General features: G+C 65.8%; 2 protein-coding genes across 2 annotated transcripts; both read left to right on the top strand.

Moving 5' to 3' along the window:
• Positions 1 to 196: 196 nt before the first annotated feature.
• On the top strand, positions 197 to 1,706 carry ZNRD2 (zinc ribbon domain containing 2). The gene is made up of 4 exons (XM_083881421.1): positions 197 to 225; positions 494 to 606; positions 1,066 to 1,126; positions 1,350 to 1,706. The coding sequence occupies exons 1-4, from the start codon at positions 210 to 212 to the stop codon at positions 1,670 to 1,672; spliced, it is 513 nt and encodes a 170-aa protein (XP_083737547.1). The 5' UTR covers positions 197 to 209; the 3' UTR covers positions 1,673 to 1,706.
• Positions 1,707 to 2,759: 1,053 nt separating this feature from the next.
• EHBP1L1 (EH domain binding protein 1 like 1) lies at positions 2,760 to 13,719 on the top strand. Its single transcript, XM_083881329.1, has 18 exons — positions 2,760 to 2,882; positions 3,870 to 3,927; positions 4,564 to 4,659; positions 4,897 to 4,950; positions 5,967 to 6,139; positions 6,999 to 7,129; positions 7,275 to 7,369; positions 7,723 to 7,871; positions 8,289 to 8,337; positions 8,430 to 9,069; positions 9,512 to 9,578; positions 9,692 to 9,705; positions 9,795 to 9,838; positions 10,213 to 10,318; positions 11,816 to 11,915; positions 12,141 to 12,214; positions 12,827 to 12,941; positions 13,615 to 13,719. The coding sequence occupies exons 1-18, from the start codon at positions 2,779 to 2,781 to the stop codon at positions 13,700 to 13,702; spliced, it is 2,157 nt and encodes a 718-aa protein (XP_083737455.1). The 5' UTR covers positions 2,760 to 2,778; the 3' UTR covers positions 13,703 to 13,719.
• Positions 13,720 to 13,773: the final 54 nt, after the last annotated feature.

The raw sequence follows: 13,773 nt of genomic DNA, 5'->3' as shown, positions 1-13,773 counted from the left end.
AGGACGCAAACGACCAATCAGATTGCCGGAAGAAAAGGGCGGGGTTATGCAAATTTACCCTGCCAGGGGGACCCGACCCCATTTCAGCCACGGACCGCGGGACTTATTTTGGTGCCCGGAACTTATTTCACAAGTTCGCGTCCCCCCCCCGCTTTTTTTTGCGGCTTTTGTGACATCACTTCCGGCGCGCCGCCGTCTCCGGAGCGACCATGGCGCTGAACGGGAGTGAGGCACCGGCGGGACCCCCCGGAATCCCCCCCCAGGACCCCCCCCAGTCACCCCCTGAACCCCCACCCGCCCCCGGGATCTCCCCCGAGCCCTGAGGATCCTCCCCGGGACCCCCCACCCGCCACCGGGACCTTCCCGTGCCCCTTCTCGCCGCTCCTAATCCCCCCTCGGCCCCTTTAACCCGCCTTTTGGGACCCCCCCGGTGACCCTTTACCCCTCCCGGGACCCCCCCGGTAACCGATTCCCCCCCGGGTTCCTCCTCCAGGCGCAGACGAGGCCGAGGCGCGGCGGGAGCGGCTGGACCGGGCGAGCCGGGCCATGGGGGGGCTCCTGCTCCGGGGATACCGAATGTTGGGGAGCTGCTGCCCCCAGTGCGGGGTGAGCGGGGAACGGGGGTGGGGGGACACCGGGAACCCCCTGAGAACCCCCGGGACCCCCCCGAGAATCCCCTGGGACCCCCCGGGACCCCCCAAGAACCCCTCGGGAACCCCCAGGACCACCCGAGAACCCCCTGGGCCCCCCCCAGGAACCCCCCAGGACCCCCCGAGAACACCCTGGGAACCCCCAGGACCCCCCGAGAACCCCCTGGGAACCCCCTGGGAACCCTCAGGACCCCCCTGGGACCCCCCGGGACCCCCTGGGAACCCCCTGGGACCCCCCGGGAATCCCGGGAATGGGGAGGGGGCGGGAACGGGAGGAGCTGGAACCTTTCTAATATTGGAAATAGGATGGGAGGGGGTGGGAATGGGGGCTGGGATCCCCCCCTGGGAATTGGGGGGTGTTTGGGGGTCTCTAGGGGGGATCCCACCCCCTCCTGACCCCCCTGTACCCCCCCAGACGATTCTGCTGCAGGACAAGGAGCAGCGGCTGCTCTGTGTGACCTGCCAGGACCCCGAGGGTAAAAAAAAAAAAAATTGGGAATTTTGTGGGAGCTGGAATTGAGGCTGGGGGTGGGAATTGGGGGCGGGAATTTGAGGGGGGGGAGTTGAAATTTTTAAGAGGGGGCTGAAGATGGAGGGGGAGGATTTGGGACCCCCCAAAACCTCTGGGGAGGGGGAACATGGGGGGGTCTTTATCATCTCCCCTCCCCTTTTTCTCACTCTCCCCCTCCCCTCCCCCAGCTCCAGCCCCTCCCCCCGCGCCCTCCCCCGCCGCCCCCCGGCCCGAGCACTGCGAGGGGGCGGCCGCGGCTTTTCGGGGGGCTCCCCCCGCTCTCCCCGAGCCCCCCGAGCCCCCCGGGGGCGGCGGAGGGGCCGCGGTGGCGGCGGCGAGGGCGGCGCTGCTGCAGAAACTGCTCTGGGCCGCTCAGGAACTGCCCAAAACAGCCTCGGCCGAGGGCAGCTCCCACCTCTGCCGCTTAATCCGGGACTGCGCCGATGCCCTGGGGGGGCTGCAGGCCCTGGACCCCCCCCGAGGGCCCGGGGAGCCCCCCCAGGCTGTGTGAGAGACCCCTCCCCAAAATGTCCCTTCTGGAGATTCTTCCCCAATAAAAGCTGCCCCCAGAAAGTGTCTGGGTTTTATTGGGGGGGGTTGGGGGGTCCAGGGGGGGCTTGGGGGGGTTCAAGGGGGATTTGGGGGGTCCAGGGGAGTTTTGGGGAGTCCAGGGGGAGTTTTGGGGAGTGTTTGGGGGGTCCAGGTGGGAGGTGGGGAGGTTCAAGGGGAGTTTGGGGGGGTCCGGGAGAGTTTTGGGGAATCCAGGGAGAGTTTAGGGGGGTTTTGGGGGGTCCAGGGGGTGTTGGTGGGGGGTTCAAGGGGGGTTTGGGAGGTTCAGGGGGAGTTTAGGGGGGTTTTGGGGAGTCCAGAGGGAGTTTAGGAGGGGTTTTGGGGGGTCCAGGGGGGTTTGGGGGGCTCTGGGTGCTGATGGATGGGGTGGGGGTGGGACAATGGAGCAGGGGAGGATCAATGGATTGGGAGAGGATCAATTGATAAATTTGATATAAAAGAGTTTGACATAAAATAAATTTGATATAAAAGGGTTTGATATAAAAAGGGTTTGATATAAAATAAATTGATATAAAAAGGAATTTGATATAAAAAGGGTTTGACATAAAATAAATTTAATATCAAGGGGTTTGATATAAACTAGTTTGATATAAAATAAATTGATATAAAAAGGGATTTGATACAAAAGTGGATTTGATATAAAAAGGGTTCGATATAAAGTCGTTTGATACAAAATAAATTGATATAAAAAGGGATTTGATATAAAAATGGACTTGATATAAAAACGTCGATTCAGTGACAAAATCAGACCCAAAACAAGCCCCCAAATAATCCCGGGGAGGGGGGGGATTCACCGGGGGGGGGGGGGGAGGATCCATTTTCTGTCCGGGGGGGTGGGGGAGGGGCGGCCCCTCCCCCCTCTCCGGTTTCCCACGGGCGGGGCCGGGGGGTTGGGGGGGGGGGGGTCGGGACCTGTCGGGCCCGATCGCGATATCGGCTCTTTCTGTGGGGGAGGGGAGGGTTCTCACAGCTGGGGGAGGGGCTGTGCCGGCTTTTGGGGGGGGGGGTATCCGGAATTTGGGGGGGGGGTCCCGGGCCGGGGGGTCCATGGGGAGCGTCTGGAAGCGGCTGCAGCGCGCGGGGAAACGCGCGGCCAAAGTTCGCTTTGAGGCCACCCTGGAGGAGCTGCTGCTGGAGGGGGGGGGCGGCTGGTGAGTGACCCCTCCCCTAAATCTGGGGTACCCCCCCGGGGCACCCCCAAATCCGGGACACCCCCCCCCCATGGCACCCCCAAATCCCTGAGACCCCCCCAGACACCCCCAAATCCCTGAGACCCCCCAGGACACCCCCAAATCCCTGAGACCCCCCCAGGACACCCCCAAAATCTATAGGAAGTCCCAAATTTTTTGGGATTTGCACCAAATTTATTAAATTTTCTCCCCCTTTCCAAAAAAAAAGACCCCCCGGATTTTCCCAATTCTCTGAGAACCCCCCAAGGGTGGGAGAGGGACCCCAAAATCCCCCTGGGATACCCTCAAACCCCTGAGACCCCCAAAAAAACCACAGACCCCCCTAAAACCCCTCCCAGGACCCCCCAAAACCCCTCAGACCCCCCCAAACCCCCCTGGGACTCCCCCAAAACCCCTCAGACCCCCCAACCCCCCCCCCGAGACCCCTCAAATCAATGTAACCCCCAAAATCTCTGTGACCCCCCCAAGGGACACCCCAAAAAAACCACCAAGACCCCCCAAAATTCCCCCACCCCGGGTTAATTCTGAGTTTAAAATGTCCATAAATGGGGTCGGGCTAAAAATAGACCCTGGGGGGGCTCCCCCCCCCCCTTTGGGGTGTCCGGTTTCCCCCCCCGGCCCCAAATTTAGACTCGACCCCCCCTCGGGGAGTGGGGGAGGGGAGGGGGGGCTCATTTTGGGGGTCTTGGTGGGGGAGGGGGAAATTTGGGGGGAGATTTTGGGGTGGGAGGAGATTTAAGGGGGTCAGTTTGGGGAGGGGGGTCAGTTTGGGGATCCTGGGGAGGGGGAAATTTGGGGAGGGGGCGTCAATTTGGGGGTCCTGGCGAGGGAGTGGGTTTGGGGTGGGTTTGGGGGTCAGTTTGGGGGTCCCAGGGGTGGATTTGGGGAGGGGAGGGGGGTCAGTTTGGGGGTCCCGGGGCTGTCCTGACCCCCCCCCCGCCCCCCCAGGACCCCCGACAGACTGACCGTGGTGTGGAGCCGGCGGCACCGCAGGGTCTGCTCTAAGGTGGGGAGGGGTCCCGGGGGGGGGGGTTGAGGGTCCCAGGAGTGTCAGGGATGGTTTGGGGGGTCCTGGGGGGTCCCGGGGGTCCTGACAGGGGGTGCAGCCCCGCAGGTGGCAGCTGGGGGGGTCAGGGATGGTTCAGGGATGGTTTGGGGGGGTCTCTGGGGGTCGAAGGGGGTCTCTGGGGGTCGAAGGGGGTCTCTGGGGGTCCTGGGGGGGTCAGGGATGGTTTGGGGGGTCTCTGGGGGTCCCAGGGGGTCTCTGGGGGCCCTGACAGGGGGTGCAGCCCCGCAGGTGGCAGCTGGGGGGGTCAGGGATGGTTTGGGGGGTCCCAGGGGGTCCCAGGGGTCCTGACAGGGGGTGCAGCCCCGCAGGTGGCAGCTGGGGGGGTCAGGGATGGTTTGGGGGGTCTCTGGGGGTCTCTGGGGGCCCTGACAGGGGGTGCAGCCCCGCAAGTGGCAGTTCTGGGGGTCAGGGATGGTTTGGGGGGTCCCAGGAGGGTCAGGGATGGTTTGGGGGGTCTCTGGGGGTCTCTGGGGGTCCTGACAGGGGGTGCAGCCCCGCAGGTGGCAGCTGGGGGGGTCAGGGATGGTTTGGGGGGGTCTCTGGGGGTCCCGGGGGTCCTGACAGGGGGTGCAGCCCCGCAGGTGGCAGCCGGGCATCCAGAACCCGCAGCGGGGGATGGTGGTCTGGGTGGTGCCCGAGACCCTCGAGGTGGTCGTGACCCTCTACCGGGTACGTGGGACCCCCCGGACCCCTCCCCATGTCCTGTCCCCCCCTTCAGACCCTCCCCCACCCCATAGGACCCCCCTGGGTCCACCCCAGACCCCCCCCTCATGTCCCCAAATCCCCCCTTGTGTGTGTCCCCCCCCCGTGACCCCCCGTGACCCCCCTGTGACCCCCCAATGACCCCTCAGTGACCCCTCAGTGAGCCCCCAGTGACCCCCCTGTGACCCCCCCATGCCCCCCCAGGACCCCCAGGCCACCACCTTCGATGACAAATCCTGGAACTTCCTCGTGGTGAATGTGAGGAGGGCGGGGGACCCCAAAAAATGGGGGGACACCCTAAAAACAATGGGGGGGAAGCTGGGGGGGTCCCTGGGGTGACACTGGGGTCCCCTGGGGGTCTCAGGGAGACACAGGGGTGACATCTGGGTCCCCTGGGGTGGGGGATATTGGGGTCCCTGGGTGTCCCTGGGTGACATTGGGGTCCCCGGGTGTCCCCTGGGTGTCCCTTGGATGTCACTGAGGTGTCCCCGGGTGTCCCCTGGATGTCTCTGGGGTGACATTGGGGGTCCCCTGGGTGTCCCCTGGGTGTCCTTGGATGTCACTGGGATGTCCCTGAGAATCCCTGTGTGTCCCTGGGTGTCTCTGGGGTGACATTGGAGTCCCCTGGGTGTCCCCTGGGTGTCCCTTGGATGTCACTGAGGTGTCCCCGGGTGTCCCCTGGATGTCTCTGGGGTGACATTGGGGTCCCCTGGGTGTCCCCTGGGTGTCCCTTGGATGTCACTGGGATGTCCCCGGGTGTCCCCTGGGTGTCTCTGGGGTGACACTGGTGTCCCTGGGATGGGTGACACCAGGGTCCCCAGGGTGGGTGACACTGGGATCTCTGGGGTGGGTGACACCGGGGTCCCTGGGGTGGGTGACGCTGGGGTCCCTGGGGTAGGTGACACTGGGATCCCTGGGGTGGGTGACACCGGGGTCCCTGGGGTAGGTGACACTGGGATCCCTGGGATAGGTGACACTGGGGTCCCTGGGGTAGGTGACACCGGGGTCCCTGGGGTGGGTGACACTGGGGTCCCTGGGGTAGGTGACACTGGGGTCCCTGGGATGGGTGACACCGGGGTCCCTGGGGTAGGTGACACTGGGATCCCTGGGATGGGTGACATCGGGGTCCCTGGGGTGGGTGACACTGGGGTCCCTGGGGTAGGTGACACTGGGATCCCTGGGATGGGTGACATCGGGGTCCCTGGGGTGGGTGACACTGTTGTCCCCAGGTGTCCCCCCGTGTCCCCCGTGCCGTGACCCCCCTGTCCCCGCAGGAGTCGCGGGGGCGGCGCTCGGTGGTGGCCGCGGCCCCGCTGGAGTTGGGGCGCCTGGCGGGGGTCGGGGACACCCCCCTGTCCCTGTCCCTGCGCCCCAGGACACGCAAAGTGACAACGGCCACGCTGCGGCTGCGACTGCGAGGCCTCGTCCTGATGGAGGGACACCCCACGTAGGGGACACTGGGGACACTGGGGACACTGGGGACACTGGGGGGAATGGGGACGTTGGGGACACTGAGGGGAATGGGGACATGGGGGACATTGGGGACACTGGGACATTGAGGGGCTTGGGGACATTGGAGACATTGGAGGAATGGGGACACTGGGGACACTGAGGACACTGGGGGAATGGGGACATTGTCACGGGAATGGGGACATTGGGGACATTGGAGGAATGGGGACATTGGGGACACTGAGGACACTGGGGACATTGGGGACATTTGGGACATTGGGGAAATGACATGAGGGACATTGGGGGAATGGGGACGTTGTCACAGGAATGGGGACATTGGGGACATTGAGGGGGAATGGGGACATTGGGGGAATGGAGACATTGTCATGGGAATGGGGACATTGGGGACAGTGGGGACATTGGTGAGGAATGTGGACATGGGGGAAATTTGGGACATTGAGGGAATGGGGACATTGGGGACATTGAGGACATTGGGGGAATGAGGACATGGGGGACATTGGGGGCGGGAGGACATTGGGGACATTGGCATGGGAATGGGGACACTGGAGACTTTGGGGACATTGTGTGGTTTGGGGACACGGGGAATATTGGGGACACTGAGGGCTTGGGGACACTGGGGACATTTTTGAGTAACGGGGACATTGGGGACATTGAGGGGACACAACAACTTGGGGGACATTTGGGGGGTCTTGGGGACATTTGGTGTCTGTGGGAACATTGGGGGGGTCTGAGGCTCTTGGGGGGTCCCCATTGTGGCCGGGGGGGCCTTGGGGACCCCCTGGTGACCCCCTGGTGACCCCCTGGGGACCCCCTGGGGACACTGTCCCCCTCCCCAGGGACGAGGACATGCAGAGTGTCACCAGCCTGTGTCCCCCTGGGGACGTGGCCGACCTGGGGGACTTCGAGAGTGACCCCGAGGACGAGGGGGGGGCGCCCAGGGTGGGGGGAGCCCCCCCTGCACCCCGAGGTGGGTCCCCAAACTGTCCCCAAAGTGTCCCCAAAGTGTCCCCAAGCCCCCCCCCCGGGTCCCCCCAATACCTGGGGGGGTCTCTGGGGGGGGAGGGACACCAGCCCAGCCCCCCCCGGGGGTCCCTGACCGGCCTCTCCCCCAGCGCCCCCCCCCAGGAGGGACCCCCCCACTTTGGGGACACGGAGGGACCCCCCAGAGCCGGGGGGGGACTCGGAGCCCCCCCCCAAAATCACCGCGGTGAGTGGGGAGGGGGCGGTGGGCTCGGGACCCCCTGAATTGGGGAAGGGGGGGGGAATTTGGGGGGGTGGGGACCCCCTGAATTGAGGGTGGGGCGTCATATGGGGGGGGTCGTATATTGGGGTGGGGGTCCCATATGGGGTGGGGGCTGTTTGGGGCTGTTCTCCCTCCCCAATTTGGGTCTGGGGGGTCTCTGAGGTGCTGAGACCCCCCCCCGAGGGGATTTTGGGGCTCTGGGTGAGGAGGGGTCCCCTATAATGGGGGAGTCCCATATGGGTGTGGGGGTTGTTTAGGACCCCCAATTTGGGTCTGGGGGCGGTGGGGGAGTGCTGACCCCCCCTGTCCCCCCCCAGGGCCCCCACGGGGGTCGCGGGGCGCTCCTGGCCTGGTGCCAGGGGGTCACGGCCGGGTACCCGGGGGTCGCCGTCACCGATTTCGGGGGGTCCTGGAGCAGCGGGTTGGGGTTCTGCGCCCTCCTGCACCGGCTGAGACCCCGAGAAATGTGAGGAGGGGGCGTGGGGGGGGAGGGGGAGGGGCTGGGGGGAGACATTGGGGGTGCCCTGAGGGTGGGGAGGGGGCTGGAGGGGTCCTGGGGGGATCCTGGGATGATGAGGGGGGGACATGGGGGGGTCTTGGGGGAGCCTGGGGGGGTCCAGGGGGGTCCTGGCATAATGAGGGGGGGACATGGGGGGGTTGGGGGGGACACAGGGGGAATAAAAGGGGGGGGGCTTTGAGGAGCAATTCGGGGGTGGGGGGCACCCATGGGTGGGGGGGTGGGGGGGGGCACAGCGGGCCCACCCCAGGGATATTGGGGGGGGGTCACTGGGAATGACAGAGGACATTTTTGGGGAGGGGGTTGTGTCACTTGGGGACCCCCACAGTGACCAAACCCCCCCCCCTCAATGTCCCCCCCCCTCAGTGACTTCGAGGCTCTGGACCCCCGGGACCACCGGGGCAACAACAAACGGGTGCGTGGGGGGGGCTGGGGGGGCCCGGGGGGGCTCCAGGGATGGGGGTCCCCCCCCTGACCCCCCCCCCCCTTTCTGTGCCCCCCCCCCAGGCCTTTGACGCCTTCGCTGCCCTGGGGGTCCCGCGGCTCCTGGACCCCTCGGACATGGAGACCCCCGACAGCCTGGGGGTCATGACCTTCCTCAGCCAGGTCCGGGCGCTCCTGGGGACCCCCCCGGGGACCCCCCCGCGACCCCCGAGCGGCTCTGCCGAGGGGGGGCCCCAAGAGACCCCCCTGGACCCCCGGAGTGACTGCACTGAGGAGGGAAAACCCCCGGAATCACCGAGTGACGTCACTGAGGGGAGACCCCAAATGACCCCCCCAGTGACCCCCCTGGAGACCCCCCTGGAGACCCCCCAGGACCCCCAGAGCGGCTCCACTGAGGAGGAAACACCCCCAGAATCACGGAATGACGTCACAGAGGGGAGACCCCAAACGACCCCCCCACGCCCCCAAAGCGGCTCCATTGAGGAGGAGCCCCAAGAGCCCCCCCAGGACCCCCAGACCCCCCCAGAGACCCAAACAGGGACCCCCCCAGAACCCCAAATCAGCGTCACTGAGGGGGGGCCCCAAGAGACCCCCCCAGACCCCCCCCAGAGGGACATTGGGCAGGGGGAGCCCCCCCGAGAGCCCCCCCAGCTCAGCCTCATCGAGGGGGGGGCGCCCCCAGACCCCCCCATGAGCTCTGTGGGTGGGGGGCTCCCCCTGGACCCCCCCCAGCTCGGCCCCATCGAGGGGGGAGCCCCCCAGGACCCCATTGAGGGGGGGGAGCCCCCCCAGGGCCCCCAGATCAGCCCCCCCCGGGACCCCCAAACTGACACAGCTGAGGGGAGGGAGCCCCCCCAGAGCCCCCCACCCAGACCCCCCCAGGAGGAGCCCCCCCAGGACCCCCAAAATCCCACCCTGGAGGGGGGGCTCAATCCCCCCCAGGACCCCCAAAATCCCACCCTGGAGGGGGCCAGCCCCCAGCTCAGCCCCCCCCAGGACCCCCAGCTCAGCCCCACTGAGGGGGGACCCCCCCAGGACCCCCCCCCAGCCTTTGGGGAGGGGGCTGCAGGGCCCGGGCCCCCCCCCCGCCCATCCCGGCCCGGGGGGGTGAGGGGGGGTCTCCCCACGCCCCCCCCCCGCTCCAGGAGCCTCCCCCGCCTGCGGGACCCCGACCTGCGGCGCTCGGGGAGGGGCCGGGACCCCCCCGCGAAGGTGAGACCCCTCCCCAAAACCCCCCTGAGACCCCCAAAGTGAGACCACCCCTCATTTTGGGGGTCCCTGACCCCCCCCTTTTCTCCCCAGGGTGACACCGCGACCCCCCCCGCCCCTCCCCCCTCCGGTGAGTTCTGGGGGAGGGTGGGGGGCGTGGGACCCCCCCCTCAGTGGGGGGGATTTGGGGTCACTCCCGTGTCCCCTCCCCTTCCCCAGAGACCCCAAAGGAGCCCCCGGAGCCCCCCGAGGAGGAGAGCGGGGTAAGGGGGGCCTTGGGGACACCACTGGGACCTTGGGGACAATGGGGGGACACGAGGGGAGGGGGGACATTGGTGGGAGGGCAGGGACACCCATGGGTGTCACCATGTCCCTGGGGGTGCCATGGGGTGACGGGGCCAGTGGGTGGCCCTGGGGTGACACAGATGTCCCCACTGGTGACAGGGACAGTGGGTGGCCCTGGGGTGACACAGGTGTCCCCATTGGTGACAGGGACAGTGGGTGGCCCTGGGGTGACACAGATGTCCCCGTCGGTGACAGGGACAGTGGGTGGCCCTGGAGGTGACACGGGTGTCCCCATTGGTGACAGGGACAGTGGGTGGCCCTGGGGTGACACAGATGTCCCCATTGGTGACAGGGACAGTGGGTGGCGGCCGAGTTGGTGGCCCTGGAGCAGGACCAGGCTCGACTGGACGCTCAGGCCCCGGAGCTGGAGAGGGAACTGCGGGCGCTGATGGACAGTGGTGAGGGGACAGGGGGACAGGGGGACAGGGGGGACAGGGGGGACAGGGGGACAGTGGGGACAGGGGGACAGGGGGGACAGGGGGGACAGGGGGACAGGGGGACAGTGGGGACAGTGGGGACACCGGGAGATTGGCAGCTGCGTGGCCTCAGTGTCCCCAGTGTCCCCAATGACGTCCCCAGTGTCCCCAATGACGTCCCCAATGTCCCCAATGCTGTCCCCAATGATGTCCCCAATGTCCCCAATGATGTCCCCAATGATGTCCCCAATGTCCCCAATGATGTCCCCAGTGATGTCCCCAATGATGTCCCCAGTGATGTCCCCAATGTCCCCAGTGATGTCCCCAGTGTCCCCAATGCTGTCCCCAATGATGTCCCCGTGTCCCCAATGATGTCCCCAATGCTGTCTCCAATGTCCCCAGTGATGTCCCCAATGTCCCCAATGATGTCCCCAACGTCCCCAATGCTGTCTCCAATGTCCCCAGTGATGTCCCCAGTGTCCCCAATGCTGTCCCCAATGATGTCCCCAGTGATGTCCCCAATGTCCCCAATGATGTCCCCAATGTCCCCAATGCTGTCTCCAATGTCCCCAGTGATGTCCCCAATGTCCCCAGTGATGTCCCCAGTGTCCCCAATGATGTCCCCAATGTCCCCAATGATGTCCCCAGTGATGTCCCCAATGTCCCCAATGATGTCCCCGTGTCCCCAATGTCCCCAATGACGTCCCCAATGTCCCCAATGATGTCCCCAATGTCCCCAATGCTGTCTCCAATGTCCCCAGTGATGTCCCCAATGTCCCCAGTGATGTCCCCAGTGTCCCCAATGATGTCCCCAATGATGTCCCCAATGATGTCCCCAATGTCCCCAATGCTGTCTCCAATGTCCCCAGTGATGTCCCCAATGTCCCCAGTGATGTCCCCAGTGTCCCCAATGATGTCCCCAGTGATGTCCCCAATGTCCCCAATGATGTCCCCGTGTCCCCAATGTCCCCAATGATGTCCCCAATGTCCCCAATGCTATCTCCAATGTCCCCAGTGATGTCCCCAATGATGTCCCCAATGATGTCCCCGTGTCCCCAGTGATGTCCCCAGTGTCCCCAATGATGTCCCCAATGATGTCCCCAGTGATGTCCCCAATGTCCCCAATGATGTCCCCAATGATGTCCCCAATGTCCCCAATGCTGTCTCCAATGTCCCCAGTGATGTCCCCAGTGATGTCCCCAGTGATGTCCCCAATGATGTCTCCGTGTCCCCAATGTCCCCAATGATGTCCCCAATGTCCCCAATGATGTCCCCAGTGATGTCTCCAATGTCCCCAGTGATGTCCCCAGTGTCCCCAATGATGTCCCCAGTGATGTCCCCGTGTCCCCAATGTCCCCAATGATGTCCCCAGTGATGTCCCCAGTGTCCCCAATGATGTCCCCAGTGATGTCCCCAGTGTCCCCAATGATGTCCCCAATGATGTCCCCAGTGATGTCCCCAATGTCCCCGTGTCCCCAGGCGCGGACCCCGCCCGCGAGGAGCGGCTGCTCCGGGACTGGTTCTCGCTGGTGCAGCAGCGGAATTTGCTGGTTCGGCGACAGGACCAGCTGCAGCTGCTGTGAGGGGACAGCGGTGACACCGCGGGGACACCTCGGGGACACCGCGGGGACATCGCCACCCTCCCTCCGTGTCCCCTCTGTCCCCTCCCTGTGCCCCCCCAGCGCGGCGGGACCGGCTCCAGGGGACACTGGGGACACTTGGGGACACTGCAGGGGACACGGGGGGCTGTGCCACCCCCGGTGACATCCCCTTGTCCCCTTTGTCCCCTCGTGTCACCCCCCAGGGCGCAGGAGAAGGACCTGGAGCGTCGCTTTGAGCTGCTGAGCCGAGAACTGCGGGGCCTGCTGGGGACAGAGGGTGAGACACTGGGGACAGGGGGACATTTGGGGACTTTGGGGATGGGGAGACATTGGGGACATCCAGGGGACATTGGGGACAGGGGGACACTGGGGAGAGGGGGACACGGGGAAATACGAGGGGATGCTGGTGACAGAGGGTGGGACACTGGGGACAAGGGGACATTTGGGGACATCCAGGGGACATTTGGGGACATCCAGGGGACTTTGGGGACATTGAGGGGACATTGGGGACATGGGGAAATACGAGACGATGCTGGTGACAGAGGGTGGGACACTGGGGACATTGGGGACATCGAGGAGACATGAGGGACAAGGGGGACACTGGGGACATTGGGGACATTGGGGACATCCAGGGGACATTGAGGACGGGGGATATTGAGGGACACTGGGGACATCGAGGGGACATCGAGGGGACATTGGGGACATCGAAGGGACATATGGGGACTTTGGGGACACTGGGGACATGGGGTGGGTACATTGGGAACACTTGGGGACATTTGGGGACACGTCGGGTGCTGAGCACAAAAAGAGACACCGGAGGGTGAGGGACACAAAGGCCTTTGGGGACCTTTTGTGTGACATTTGGGGGACATTTTGGGGACCCCCCCAGAGTGGCAGAAGCCCCCGGCCCAGCGCCAGCGCGAGCAGCTCTTACTGGAGGAACTGGTGGCACTGGTGAACCGCAGGGACAGACTGGTGCGGGACCGGCACCGCCGGGAGACCAGGTGGGGACACCGGGGGGACACCGGGGAGGGGTCCTGGGGGGTCTGGGGGGGTCCTGAGAGGGTCCCAGGGGGTTTGGGGGGGTCCTCAGGGGGTCCTGGGGGATTTGGGGGGGTCCTCAGGGGGTCCCAGGGGGTTTGGGAGGGTCCTGAGGGGTCCTGGGGGATTTGGGGGGGTCCTGAGGGGGTCCTGGGGGATCTGGGGGGCTCCTCAGGGGGTCCTGGAGGATTTGGGGGGGGGGGTCCTGAGGGGGTCCTGGGGGATTTGGGGGGGTCCTCAGGGGGTCCCGGGGGGTTTGGGGGGGTCCTGAGGGGGTCCTGGGGGATCTGGGGGGCTCCTCAGGGGGTCCTGGAGGATTTGGGGGGGGGGTCCTGAGGGGGTCCTGGGGGATTTGGGGGGGTCCTCAGGGGATCCCAGGGGGTTTGGGAAGGTCCTGAGGGGGTCCCAGGGGGTTTGGGGGGGTCCTCAGGGGGTTCTGGGGGATTTGGGGGGGTCCTCAGGGGGTCCCAGGGGGTTTGGGGGGGGTCCTGAGAGGGTCCTGAGGGATTTCAGGGGGGCGCAGGGAGGTCCTGGGGGGGTTTTGGGGCTGTTCGGGGGTTTTGCGGTGGGTGGGGAGGGTTTGGGGGGATCCTGGGGGGATTTTCCGGAGGTCCCGACGCCCCCCGACCCCCGCAGGGCTCAGGAGGAGGATGAGGAGCTGGAGAGGAGCCTCGACCCCCCGCGGCGCCGCTTCGGCCGCAGAGAAACGTGTGGGATCTGCTGAGGGACCCCCGGGACCCCCCCCGGGACCCCCAAAACCCCCCAGGACCCCCAAAACCCCCGGGACCCCCAAAA

Source organism: Zosterops lateralis (assembly GCF_965231275.1).
Source record: "Zosterops lateralis genome assembly, chromosome: 33".
Classification (NCBI taxonomy): Eukaryota; Metazoa; Chordata; class Aves; order Passeriformes; family Zosteropidae; genus Zosterops; species Zosterops lateralis.
The sequence above is the reverse complement of the archived record's forward strand: the minus strand, read 5'-3'. Positions and strand labels throughout refer to the sequence as shown.